The 14,503-nt window shown below is 39.7% G+C and overlaps 1 protein-coding gene across 1 annotated transcript in view; it reads left to right on the top strand.

The window, feature by feature from the left end:
• LOC139468660 (chromosome transmission fidelity protein 18 homolog) overlaps nucleotides 1–12,360 on the top strand; it is a 30,999-nt gene extending 18,639 nt beyond the window's left edge. The window contains exons 18-24 of the mRNA XM_071250782.1: nucleotides 3,252–3,401; nucleotides 4,705–4,835; nucleotides 5,387–5,471; nucleotides 6,877–6,929; nucleotides 8,818–8,914; nucleotides 10,623–10,716; nucleotides 11,899–12,360. Coding sequence (XP_071106883.1) covers nucleotides 3,252–3,401; nucleotides 4,705–4,835; nucleotides 5,387–5,471; nucleotides 6,877–6,929; nucleotides 8,818–8,914; nucleotides 10,623–10,716; nucleotides 11,899–11,996 — 708 coding nt within the window. The 3' untranslated portion in view covers nucleotides 11,997–12,360. The remainder of the gene's footprint in view (nucleotides 1–3,251; nucleotides 3,402–4,704; nucleotides 4,836–5,386; nucleotides 5,472–6,876; nucleotides 6,930–8,817; nucleotides 8,915–10,622; nucleotides 10,717–11,898) is intronic.
• The last annotated feature ends 2,143 nt before the right edge of the window (nucleotides 12,361–14,503 follow it).

Genomic DNA, 14,503 nt, shown 5'->3' with positions numbered 1-14,503 from the left:
CTGGCATCAAATATATGTGAGATCAAATGTCTGCGATTGGCTACTCCATGGTGATGACCTAAGGTCAGATAATGATGGACTACTTTCCTGATTGCAATTCATTGATAAGTTCCTCGTGATTCAGTTGATTCACCAATGTCTGACAAAACCTTATGGTTTTAGTGTGTGAATAAATGTTCTTTCATCTTATGTTGTTTGCATTATAATCATCGAGGTGATAGTCCTCTGATATGGCTCAATGTTATTGGGGAGGGTCACACTGGGTATGAGAAGTCAGCCGGATGACGTCACTCATGACTGTTGTTTTAGATATAAATGCGCCACTGTAATCATGAAAATAGAAAGTATGCATTGATTCAATGCTAAAGTGGTGTGATTTTAGGATGTGTAAGAAACAGATGACTGCACTTGTGCCTGTCATATGCCATTTATCTTACAACTTGCATCAAAACATAAGTAACTCACCCGTTAGGCTTAAAAAATAAAAGAATTGTTTCTCAGGGAATGACTTTTATAAATATATACTGAAATAAATAAATAAGGGAACACTTAGGTTTAGACACAGTAAAATGATCTGCTATCATAGGTTCCCATCCTTGTCTACCAAATACATGTTGGAAACAATGCACACAAACACATCTCTGACCTGTTGAATTTCTATGCGCGCTGTTTCAAATGTACTGACAGTAAAGCTTATTTCCCTATTTTTTTCTTTGTTCCCTTATTTGTTTCTGTCAGTATATAGTGTGGGCAGGCAGTGTTTGTTTTTTCCTTGCTTGTTCAAACTAGTATGTAACCAAATAATCAGTTGTGTACCATCAACCTAGGAAAGGGCCTCCCTACATAAACAAGCATACAAACTCCTATTGCTGCCATGACCATAACACGAGATGTGCAGTTAAGAAGTGTGCATGTAAAGGGAAGTAACTGTGTGCTATTTTGGATCACACTGTTATAAAGTAGTTTAATCAAATGGTGTCGTGTACTGTATGTTTAGATAATTACTTTAGAGCCTGGAATGAATCAGTGATCATGTGGACAATGGTCATGATTGATGGATGAAATGACAGACATTCATCACTGCTTTTGATGCACTGTAGCCACAATGAATGTTATTGTGCGTTCTTCGGGACAGTATATATTTTTATGGAGATATAGAAACGGGCTCCATCCTTCTGTACTTCCGTCCGTCACGTTTTGTTTCTGGAGCATAACTCATAAACCGTTCAATATTTTTTCATCAAACTTGCAGGTCTGTCAGGTACATGCTGAACTGGTGCCTTTTGCTATTTAGAAATTTTATAAATTTTTATTTTTTATGTTTCCATGGCAACAAGATGGACTTAGGTTCTGTGAGGGTAGGGTTCGTTTCCGCAGCATAACTCATAAACCGTTCAATATATTTTCATCAAAATTTGCAGGTCTGTCAGGTACATTCTGAACTGGTGCCTTTTGCTATTTAGAAATTTTAGAAATTTTTATTTTTTATGTTTCCATGGCAACAAGATTGACTTAGGTTTCAAACTCTTCTTTTTTTACAATTTCCATGACAAGTTCCACCTCGGTTAAGAAGGTTAGGGTTTGTTTAGACTCTTGTTTTTGCGCCAATTCTCTACATTCGTGTGTACTGGACGCGTAAAACCCTGACTATACTAGTAAGAGTATTTCCTACACTTGCGACAGGTGTAAATCTAGGTCCAGAAATATTATCTATGTCACCAACATTAGAGTAGTACTTGTAACAAATTCGGACATGCTTCCACAAACAAAAACACTGCATGATCTATTATTTATAAAATTTTGACATGCACTGGCATGGTGAAATAAATAAAATGTTACATTATTCAATATCAGGTTAGTTTAGTTTAAGCATGTTTTGTTCACAAAAAAGTGAACGGGACTGGGTACAAGTTCTCCAACTTGATTTACAAGGTGTACTATGCTTGAACAGAACAGAGGGAAGAAAAGAATAGGCCTGGTAAATGGACAGTGAGAAACAGTGGTACATCAGGTTGCACTAGTGCACGTTTTATGCAGTTGAATCCATCCCTGTTGTGCTTTCGTAACAGGCGACAATGCTTGTCGCAATAGGCAACTAACGGGATCAGGTGGTCAGGCTCACTGACTTGGTTGATGCCTGGATCGATGCTAATGATGTCAATCACTGGATTGTTTGGTCCAGACTTGATTATTTACAGACCATGTCATATAGCTGGAAAATTGCTGAGTGACGCGTTAAACAACAAACAAACAAACAAAGTATTACACTGTTATTGCAATCACTGTGCTGTCAAGAGTCCAGACTAGATATACGGCTTAAAAAAATAATAATGGTTCTCAGGCACCGCCTGCATCATCATGAAGTCTGCCGCACGTTTCGTTTTTATATTTCCATTTTAAAAACAATCTTTAAAAATCCATGTCTGGAACACACGACCCCGGCAGTGAAATGTTAGATTTCTTAAAAACCGTGCAATCCAATATTGTGTGCAGTTACTTCCCTTTACATGCTCACTGGTTTACAGTGTATCTTGTTATGGTCATGGTGGCAATAGGAGTTTGTGTGCTTGTTTTACTGTTTGTAAATTTGGTCAATGAAAACATGATATTTACGATAAAACATCACAAGACATGATGATTGTCATTTGTGTACTGTCTGCTGGACAATGTATCATATGCAGAGATTAAGATTACATGTGTATTTGTCTCGTAAAATAAGCCGGAAATTGCAGTCAGTTGTTTATGGGGGATTTAGTTTCAAAAATACTTAATGTCAAGGTCAATATCATAACTGAAAAGAAATTTCAATACAGTGATAGGAAGATCAAAGACTTTGTATAACGACTAATATTTGTTTCATGGTGAGTTGATGTGATTTGCCGATCAGTTCATACATAATTTTGCCGAACTTAATGTAAAAATGAAATGGAATCTTGGATAAAAGTTGTAAAATGGATTACAAAGGTAAGTCCAGATAGCCCATGAGCACTTGTATAGCCAGATGGTGTAGTAATAGGCCTAACTTGTGTACCTCAGTACGGATTTGGTTACATGCTAGTTTGAACGACAAAAAAAAAAACAACCAAAAAAACAAAAATATGCCACCCTCCAGCAGTATATTTTCAAAAGCCATTGCCAGAGATAATTTTTTTAAAATGTTTTTGAGCCTATGCATGTGTATGACAAAATATTGGACTTTCTTGTAACCTGTAACGGTCGTTTTTTTTCTGAATAAATTTATTTGTGTATAGCACATGACCCGACTCTCCAAGACCACCAACCTGGTCACGTGCATGTTCGCTGACATGTCTCCCACTGTGAAGAAGTTCATCAACACCAAGAATGCAGTTCTCGACATGCTGCATCCCATGCTGCAAATCATGCAGCCCACCCTTAGACCTGTGAGTACCATCCTTGTGTACCCCCTCAGACCCGTATGTACCACCCTCAGACCTGTAAGTATCACCCTCAGACCCCTTAGTATCACCCTTAGACCAGTGAGTACCATCCTTGTGTACCAATCTCAGACCCATAAGTATCACCCCCAGACCCATTAGTATCACCCTCAGACCCTTAAGAACCATCCTTGTGTACCACCCTCAGGCCTATGAGTATCACCCGTATGTACCACCCTCTGACCTCTGAGTATCACCCGTAGGTACCCCCCCCCCCCCCCCCCCCCCCCCGACCCGTATCAACCGTATGTACCACCCTCAGACCAGTAAGTATCATCCGTGTGTACCACCCTCAGACCAGTAAGTATCATCCGTATGTACCACCATCAGACCTGTAAGTATCACCTGTATATACCACCCTCAGACCTGTAAGTATCATCCGTGTGTACCACCCTCAGACCAGTAAGTATCATCCGTATGTACCACCATCAGACCTGTAAGTATCACCTGTATATACCACCCTCAGACCTGTAAGTATCACCCGTGTGTACCACCCTCAGGCCCGTAAGTATCACCCGTATGTACCACCCTCAGACCCGTTAGTATCACCCGTATGTACCACCCTCAGACCCGTAAGTATCACCCGTATGTACCACCCTCAGGCCTGTAAGTATCACCCGTATGTACCACCCTCAGACCCGTAAGTATCACCCGTATGTAGTACCACCCTCAGGCCCGTAAGTATCACCTGTATATACCACCCTCAGACCCGTAAGTATCACTCGTATGTTCCACCCTCAGACCCGTTAGTATCACCCGTATGTACCACCCTCAGACCCGTAAGTACTTGCTTCATAACAGTGTTAGAACCTACACCAAAATGTTGCTCCTAATTGTAAGAAAGAAGTTGTTCATCCACATATCTTATTCTAACTTAGTACTACAACTTCTAAATGCCTCTCAAAGAAGTAATTTAAAATAACTGAACATATGCTGGCTACATGCTAACAGTGTTACAGGAATATATGTAGGATTCCAAACATAGTGCCCTTTGCAGATAAATTGGGATTTTTTTCTTATATTCATTCAATGCAGAAATGTAACTGATAACATTGGTCCTATACCAGTGAAATGGAAGTAACCGCTGCAGAGCCACATTAGTTGGAAGTATGACATGACTTCATTCCAATTTGGGAACTTCTACTGACATTTGCTGCGGACTCGGAGCCGAATATCAGCCTCGGAGCAGGTGTAGCTTAATCCCTGTGTTACTACAGGAGCCTGAAGCTAACATTGTCTGTCTTTCCAGGTGAACACTCAGCTGTACAGCAAGCGAGAGAAGGAGGAGTTATCTAACCTGGTGCGGATCATGATCGCCTACAACATGACGTACCACCAGGAGAAGTCGCCAGAGGGGCAGTACAGCTACGTGCTGGATCCGTGAGTTGACCTGACATCACACAACTTGTCCATATGTCACTCAGCTTCTTCATAGATCAGACAACATCAGCTACAAAAGAAGTGTTTGGGCCGAGACATTGTAAGACCTGTGAAGATCCGGGTAGAGAATAGGTCTTCAGCAACCCATGATTGCTGTAAGAGGCAACTGTGCTTGTTGTAAGTGGTGATGAACGAGATCTGGTGGTCAGGCTTGCTGACTTGGTTTGCATGTCATCATATCCCACTTGCGTAGATCGATGCTCATGATGTCAGTTATTGTCTGGTCCAGTCTTGATTATTCACGCTCACTCACTCACTTACTCTCACTCACTCACTCACTCACTCACTCACTCACTCACTCACTCACTCACTCACTCACCCACCCACCCACTTACCCACTTTCACTCACTCACTCACTCACTCTCTCACTCACTCACTCACTCACTCACTCACTCACTTACCTACTCACTCACTTTCACTCACTCACTCTCACTGACTTACTCACAGATGTATAATAGGCTATGTTTATATGACCTGTTTGTTTTCTTCAGGAATGTTGAAGAAATTGTGAAATTTCCTGGAATGAAACAACAGCGGCAGTTGACCTACGCAGCCAAACAGCTGATAGCCAGAGAGGTATGTCACGTCTAACTGCACTAGCCCCATCAAGCATGGGTTTGACTGACAGATGAGTACAATGACCACAGTCAAACTGTCACCCACTGGTTTGACTGGCAAGGCTGACTGCTGTGCAGCTTGCAGTCTACGACAGCTAGAATCATACAAGAAAACTGAACAGATGACTTTCACTTAGATGGCCCTGAATGAAGTACATTTGAATTCGGTTATCTGCAACTCCTGGAAACCACAGAAATTACGGTGTGACCTAGCCATCAGACAACAGGAGTGAGTGAGTTGGGTTTTATACCGCTTTTAACAGTATTCCAGTTATAATGCGGCGTGTCAGCTTAATGTGGGAGGAAAGCCCGAAGTGATGCAGGTCTCAGACGTTTATCACTTCGGTGAAACCCAAGAGCATGGGTATGGTGCTGACAAATCTAGAAACATAATCGGGGTTAACCGATATTCGAACCCACAATCATAGGTTTCTGGCGTGCCCAAGGGACGCAACTCTGCACAGCGAATTGCCTTGCCTTAGACGACTGGGCCACCCGTGCCCCCTCAGACAACAGGAAGCTAACGTACATCATGCATGTTATGTAAATAACATTTTTAGAATCAGAAACACAAACAAGCATTTGTTATCTACAATTGTGTTTAAAAATCTTCAGTTAGACTTATCTGGGAAAGTTTTAACTTACCGGTATTTATACCCTTGCGACTATTAATTGAGTTCGAGTAAACATGGAATTCAATACTTCCAGTTTGACATATCCGGGTTAAAATAGTGATGAATATAGAAAGAGTTTGTTGGAATCTGACTTGAGTTCGACACGTCTGGGGATTCGAAACATCAGAGCATATGACTCATTCAGAATGTCAAAAGAATGTACTTGGTATGGTGACATAAAAGTTTTCATAATATAGTAAACTCATTTATAATGAACACGCTTATAACGAACAGACGGATATAACAATCTGTTTTTGGGTCCCATCCATGTGTATATATGCTGTATCTGCTTACAATGAACCATGGTTATAACGAATTAAAATTAGTGGTCCCTTTGAGTTCGTTATAACCATAGTGTACTGTATACTATTCTACTTTTGATAGGGATATTTCTATCTTTCCATGAACACGACTGATCCTTATAATATGTCAAGTGTGTATTTAAATATGTAATAGGTAATAATTTATTAACGGTATCCCTATCAAATATTGGTTAGTGTATGTACACACAACCTCTCTCTATCAGCTTCAAGCAATTCTAAGGCATCCATATTTGCTAGTGACAAAAGAATTTAGGTATTTGTCAAGTCAAGTAAATTTTTTAAAAATTGTTTGACCCCTGAACGAGATGAGGTCATACCCGTTTGTATATGCTGATGGTGTACTTTACCTCTCTCATCTTCTATTCAGATAGAGCTGGAGAGGATGAGAATGAGTGAGGTGAAGCTGGCGGTTAGGAACACGTGAGTTGTCTCCCCACTTGATCTCGTGTTAACCCACACATGTTAATTCCTTTTATCATGGTTATATTGGTGTGTGGTATTACCAGTATACCACGATATGAAATACTAGCGAACACGTCACAATACGTTCGGAAGATACCGGTATGTTTCGCTTTTCAAAATCATGCATATTTTCATCTTGTAGGTAAAGTTTACAAAAGTGACAAGTCAAATCGAAATTATGACATTCAAAAATTAGCATCTGATTCCTGTGATCAAAGTTATGTGTCTATTTCCATATGCATTGTGACCATAGCAACATCTAACAAAATGGAGGACGATTACAAAGTTGTCAAAAATGTGTGGGGAAATGTTTATATCCCCTGGGTTTGAAAAACGGGATATTTATTTTGTTATTATTGTATTTTAAGTTATTTTATATTTTTTTATGTTGTCATGACGACAATTTGGACTTAACTGAAAATGAGTGTAGTGCTTATTTTCAGAGCAGAACTCCAAAACCTTTTGAATATTTCTTGATGAAACTTACTATACAGATCAGCCTTGTGGTGAACTGGTGACTTTTGATGATTTGGGATATTGAAAAATACTAAACAGCATTTTTTTTCTTCACTGAACTGAAGGTCTCCAATGGCAATGAGCCAAACGTGGGGTAAAAGTAGCCAAAATCCATTTCTGATTTGCACCAGACCGGGGGGATGTGTCATCTCCCGATGACTTTTGTTTATTCAGGGTCATAACAAATTACAGCTGAAAGAAGACATGCAACACATTGCAGTAGGTATCGCAATACATGTATCATTATTGCTCTACAGGAGGGGCGGTCGGGTAGCCTAGTGGTTAAAGCATTCGCTCATCACGCCGAAGACCCGGGTTCAATTCCCATCATGGGTACAATGTCTGAAGCCCATTTCTGGTGCCCCCCGCCGTGATATTGCTGGAGTATTGCTAAAAGCGGCGTAAAACCAAACTCACTCACTCACTCACTCTATAGGAGTCAGGCCAATACATTAGTAATGTTTATAACATGTCATGTTTGGTTTACCAGTTCTTAAAATCCCCAATATATTGTTAGTTGTTCTGTTTTGGTTTTATTTGAGCCCTGAATTTCATGACATTTGTTTGAAATTTGACCTCAATAATGAGAAGTGCCAATGTGCTGGTTCATCACAAGATGAATGCAGCTTGACATAACTCCAGCCTGAAAAAGCTACTGCCCTCATGTAGTGTGGAAAGACATCGCTTATCAAGTTCAAAATGTAAGGGAGGTAATCACATGGTAGTCAAACACATAGTGTAAGACGTAAAACGGGGAATTAATTGAAACCAATAATGTACATATGGTTTTAACATGCTGGTGTTGATTTTGGAAAAATGATGGTGTTGATTTTGGAAAAAGACCCGTGAAGATACGGGGTAGAATAGGTCTTCAGCAACCCATGCTTGCCGTAAAAGGTGACTATGCTTGTCGTAAAAGGCGACTAACTGGATCGGGTGGTCAGGCTCGCTGACTTGGTTGATGCATGTCATCGATCCCAATTGCGTGGATCGATGCTCATGATATTAATCACTGGATTGTCTGGTCCAGACTGGATTATTTACAGACCGCCGTCATATAGCTGGAATATTGCTTAGTGCGGCGTAAAACAACAAACCTACCAACCAAAAATGATTTTGGAAAAATTAGTTTATTTAATTTGACAAACAAAGAGTTTGTCGCCATGTTAATGCATGACATCAAAGTTTCCTTGTCTATATTGGTGGCCAATTGTTAAACTGCATCCGGTGTACTTGAATGTGCGAATGTGAAAGAGAAGGAAAACGTTCATTGGAATGTGTGTTGTATTTTTGTACCCAAGTGTTGTACACAAACCTTGTATTCTCCCAGCGGTTCCGCTCCGGACTTAGAGCCAATCAAGGACAACATCCCAGCTGTACCCAACCACAAGAGAAAGCTGGAAGCTAAACCCCTCCTTGAGGATAAGGTGAGTTGGGGCAGGTTGCTAATCTGGCATGAAACAGACTGGTTATTTTGGGTAGTGTGATTCAGATGAGGGTCACAAAATAAAATGTTTAGTGTATGCAAAGCTTATGTGGATTGTCAGAGTAAATACAAAATATTGGAGTGATACAAAATATTTGTGTGTGTCAATGTTAAATATAGGAACATAGGTCAAGATTTAACTGAATATACACCATACAAGGGTCAATCTCTTTAAAATCAGATCTTAGTTCTCGCTATCGTATAACAAAGATCTGAAGACATTCTATTAGGGGGCACGTCAGAACGACCTTTCATCCGACCAATCAGAACGTCGGTTACCAGATCATGAAAGTGACAGTCGGAATGTGATTTCTATTCATGATACCTCGAAAAATTTAACACGGGGTATTCCGAACGATAGTTACTGGCTTAACGACTGAATCCATACAATCTAGACCATCTATTACCATCTGAACCTTTTGTCCAGGTTTTAAATGTTTTATAGAGAATTTGTCAAAATTTGTTTCGAAGCGTAGTCGCCAATTTGAAATAAGTGCCGTAATGGACAAGAAAGCTGCCTTCTGATTGGCTAATGTCGACTTCTTGTCAGTCATTTCATTGGTCGGTCAAAGTTCACGCAAGGTCAGTCTTATATGACCCTAAATGGGATGTCTTCAGATCTTTGTTTAGCGGTAGCGAGAACTAAGATCTGATTTAAATGAGATTGTAAAAGGGTTTCATTGTCCAAAAGTCGCAGACACCAGTGTCACAGCTAAAGATTTACTCAATTGACTAAAGTTTTTGTGGATATATACCTCCATGAATCATGGAATGTTCACAACAAGAGATTTCACTGTTAGGCATTTCCTTCTATGTGAGACTTAGAAATTATCAATCACACCTTGTATATGTCTGGATTAATTATTTATTTCACAACTGAAAAACTCTAGTGTTGAATATGGGTTAGAACATCTTCCCGAGGCAAGTGAGTTAACTGACTATAAAAGTCCAGTTTCCACCCTTGCCGAACTAGTCTGGTATTATAGAGTTACAGTTTGGCTGGACTAACGAGTCTATGCATAGTCTAATCAAAATCGTGCAACGAAATCGAAATCCGGTTCATAAAGTGTCATGCAGATTTCGGCCGATTGCAGTATTTGCAAAGAATGTGCACCTCCAACTCGTCAACAGATATTTTCCAAACCTTTTCATGTTTTTGATACGAAATTTGATGCAATTCGCGTTTTATCACAACATAGATCTTGATTAACGATCAGATCATCTTGACTGGGCGCCACCGTTTTGTTTGAAACAAATGCAAGTGATGGAATCGGATTGGTCCATTGGAGAGGCTTAGAATGGACATAACTTAGAGCTCAGGAAATCCAGCCAAGTTCGGCAAGGGTGGAAAGTCAGTTAACTCTTTTACCTCGGGAAGATGGGGTTAGAATAGATCCTAAGCAACCTGTGCTTGTTGTATGAAGCGACTGAATGGATCAAGCTGTCAAACACTTGCCTTGGTTGATTGTGTGTCATTGTGCCTCGACAACCTGAAGTGTTGCTCATGATATATTTCATTGGATTGTCTTGTCCAGACACTAATATTTACAGGCCGCAGTTTTATAGCTGTAATATTGCTGCGTGCAGCTTTAAACAACAAACAAACACCACAAGTACCAATCCTATATTTGCTTTTTATTTCCTTTCAGCCTATGAAAAATTTTTTTGGTAACTTCACAAAAACGAAAAGATCCTCTACTACTGTCAGTGCCGAAACTAAGAAGTCCCCAGAGGGAGCTAAAAGTAAGTCATGTCATGTACTGGACTAGGAGGTAGATATATCACAGAAAACAATCAGCTGTATATCGGGGAGATCATTAAATATATTTCAGGGAGACCATCAGATATATATCGGGGTGATCATTAAATATATTTCAGGGAGACGATCACCTTTTTTATATATATATATATACTTCAGTGTGAAAGTATGCTCATTGCAGTGAACGTAACACTTGATGTTTCACTGCAGTGAACATACTTTGATGGAACTATTGCCGTACAAGAGTTACCTCCCCTCAAATTGTCTCCCTTTATCGTAAGTGTCTGGCCCCTTACACAAACTGTTGACGTTGACAGATGATCGCTTATGGAGTTAATATCGCTTCTGGCCATTTGCTATTCTCTCGGAAATGCTTCGTTTTAAACTGTAAATTTAACTTCTCAATCGAAACTGATTTGCAAAGGGCCATTTTTTTTACTTGACCAGCGTGTATTCTGTTGCTTCCAACAGCTGTCTTGTAGTTTTCAAGAATATTTGTTGTTAAAGTTGATTTTGTATATAATCTTATCTAAATGTATGATAAAGAATTTTTGTTATTTTTGTTTTTTTATATTATTTTTTGATAATTTTGTTTATATTTTTTAAGATTTTGCAATAACAAAACTACTTTTTAAGTTGCAAATACAAAAGGTGGTGAACTGTCCCTGTGTGTTTATGTAGGGGAATTTACATTTCAAGGTTTTACATGTTCATTTCAAGGACTTATGGAGTGAAATATGATGTTTCTCTCATCTTGTGACGTGGGGGTGGGAGGAAATATTTTCACTTATGGCTCTGTCATTCATGAAAATATCTCCTTTGCCCCGTCACTCACTTAATGAGAGAAACATGATATTTCACTCGACACATGAAATATCCTCTATGTATTAGAGACCCATCAAATATGTATCACGGAGATCATGAGATATATATAAGGGAAACAAGCAAACTGAGATCAGGGAATAGAAAAACACTGCTCAAGACATAAAGTATATTATTCATGGGTTTAATATTTTACAGTACTTTTGAAATAGAATACCCACAAAAGCCACAGTTACCCTGAGACATACTTGAACTTGTCGTTGATACTGTTGTGCTCACTGTTCCTTTTGTAAGACTATAAATCATGATTGTTCAAGACTCCCAATGCTTGTGTTTGGTTTCAGACAAGAAGGACGTGCTGGCCACGGATATCTGGTTTCATTTTAAGGAAGGATTTTCTAACGCTGTCCGAAGAACAGTCCGCGTCCAGGACTTCTTGTGAGACACAGCACCAGCTTAACACTCAACTGAACTTGATGTGCACAGGTAGCATCGTGTTTCCACTGATGAAGGAGACTGGATGCCCTGGGACGGTGTATGGACCTGGTGCATCACCATGTCTGTGATGGTGATTTATTACATTGTTCAATGTATAAACATCCCCATGTGTGTATAAACAGTGTTGAACGGAACCGGTGCAGTCAGAGACCCTGGAGATTAGGGAGAATCGTGGCAAGATGGCCAAGGTTTCGCCAAGATTGCCAAAATGTCTTGCTTCAGTGGGTGCAGAGCTATTTCACCTGTATCACGGCAACCTGTCGTTAGTATAGATAAATGAGTCCTCCAGGAAAACCAGTGATGGATGAAGAAGAGACTGGAGAAAGACAAATTGTAACCACTTGACTCTTTGTGACAGACAGTGGTTTTTCGGACCCTCGAATCAACAGCAACGATATATGGAGCAGGGGCTGGTGTACTGTGAAGGTGTTTTCTTCATATAGCTTCAGTAAAGCTCTACAGGGCTAGGTTTAAGGAATTAGATACAGCTTTCACTTGGTTCATAGTGACATCAAAACTAAACCAGACTAAACCCCTTAACTATACTGTTCGAACCTGTTCTTGAAGTCTAGGTCACCAACATTACTGGTAATACTTGTAACAAAGTCTGACATGTTTAAAAAACAGAACCACTTCTGTTGTCACTGCATGACTTATTATTAAAATAATTTTGACCAGCACTGGATGTATATAGAAATAAATATAGGGTGGATTTACTTTTTTAATATCAGGATCACTAATGCATGTTTTATATGGTTGAATCTATCCCTTGGTTTACCTCCGTGTATATGGGCTGAGACGATTTAGTTCATGTGGGGCGGTCAGGTAGCTTAGTGGTCAAAGCGTTAGCTCATCACGCAGAAGAAGGGGTTTCAATTCCTGACATGGGTACAATGTGTCAAGCCCATTTCTGGTGTCCCCTGCCGTGATATAGCTGGAATATTGCTGAAAGCGTCGTAAAACCTCACTCACTCACACATTGATCTGTTCGTTTTGTTGTGTACAGATTATGGATGTTAAAGCTGTTGATACAGAAATGTATTTTGTTCATTATTTATCTCATTGTGAATTTTGTATAGAACCTTGTAAAAATCACTTGTATGTCAGTGTAACTGAATTATGTCTTTGTCCCTTGTTTTGTGTTTACTTTATGTTATCATGACCAGTTTTATAAACAGTGGTCCCAGGCGGGTAGCAAGAAAATATGGAATTTGTAAAGTGCTTTAATTTCTTCAAGACATTTTGCAAGATAACTGTGTTTTATAGCTGATTTGAAGGGTTGATTGTTTGTAGATTTTCTGAACTTGTCAACCACACCGGGGTAATGATATTTGACATTTCAAATCTAAATTTCTCATAAGTAAATGGAAACTGATTGTATTGCACTTTATACATTGCTTCATGCCTCAGCGGGGGCACGGGGGGCCCTGTCGTCTAAGGCACCGCGATTCGCTGTGCAGAGTTACGTCCCTTGGGCATGCCAGAAACCTATGATTGTGGGTTTGAATCCTGGTTCGTCCCGATTATGTTTCTAGGTTTGTCAGCACCATACCTGTGCTCGTGGGTTTCACCGAGGTGGTAAACGTCTGAGACCTGCATCACTTCGGGCTTTCCTCCCACATTAAGCTGACACGCCGCGATATAACTGGAATAGTGTTAAAAGCGGCGTTAAACCCAACTCACTCACTTACTCATGCCACAGCCATAATGGTCTAGTCGGGTCTTTTCTCTGCCACTGTTTAAAGCTCGCCTAGAAACTTTCTTTTTGGCATTTACTGACAGGTTAATAAATTCTGAAAAAGTTCACAGTACCCAGGGTACTTGCCCAAATTGATATTGATAAATTCTCTTTGTTCCCAATGCAGCACTCATAATTCTGTGTTCGGTGTTGTCTATTGTCACAGGAGCCAACATTCTGCTTACATCATGGACACTAACATACATCAAAGGCAGTATCCCAAAACATTTTGTTCAAATTAAAACAATTTGAGGGGGATTTTTCACATCTATTTTCTTTACCTGAATGACGAGAGAGGAGGGATGCTTTTGATTTGCAGTTGCACATGAGACACTAGTAGGTAGGTCTCTCACAAATGATCAAACTCTTGATGCATAGAACGTGACCTGATGGCATACTTCAAGTTAAATGTCAACATAATTGTCTGAAGAAAAAGAATTTTTTATCCATTTAACATTCATGATTGAGTACCTTGTGTCTGTGCCAAAAACGACTGAAAAGATAATCTTGGGGAAAATTAGCAACTTTTAAAATTAGTCAACCCGTTACATTTCCAAGCTTACAGTGATGTATTGGTGTCCACTGGTAACAGAAGAGAGCTTGTATATCTATGTCCATGTGGAACAGTTTTAGAAAGATCATCAGATCATTTTCACCCACTGTGGAAACTTTCTGTATAAATACAACATTGTTCCACTGCAATATCGAAATTC

Source organism: Haliotis cracherodii, unplaced genomic scaffold, assembly GCF_022045235.1.
Source record: "Haliotis cracherodii isolate W230 unplaced genomic scaffold, xgHalCrac1.p SCAF_2, whole genome shotgun sequence".
Taxonomy (NCBI): Eukaryota; Metazoa; Mollusca; class Gastropoda; order Lepetellida; family Haliotidae; genus Haliotis; species Haliotis cracherodii.
The sequence above is the reverse complement of the archived record's forward strand: the minus strand, read 5'-3'. Positions and strand labels throughout refer to the sequence as shown.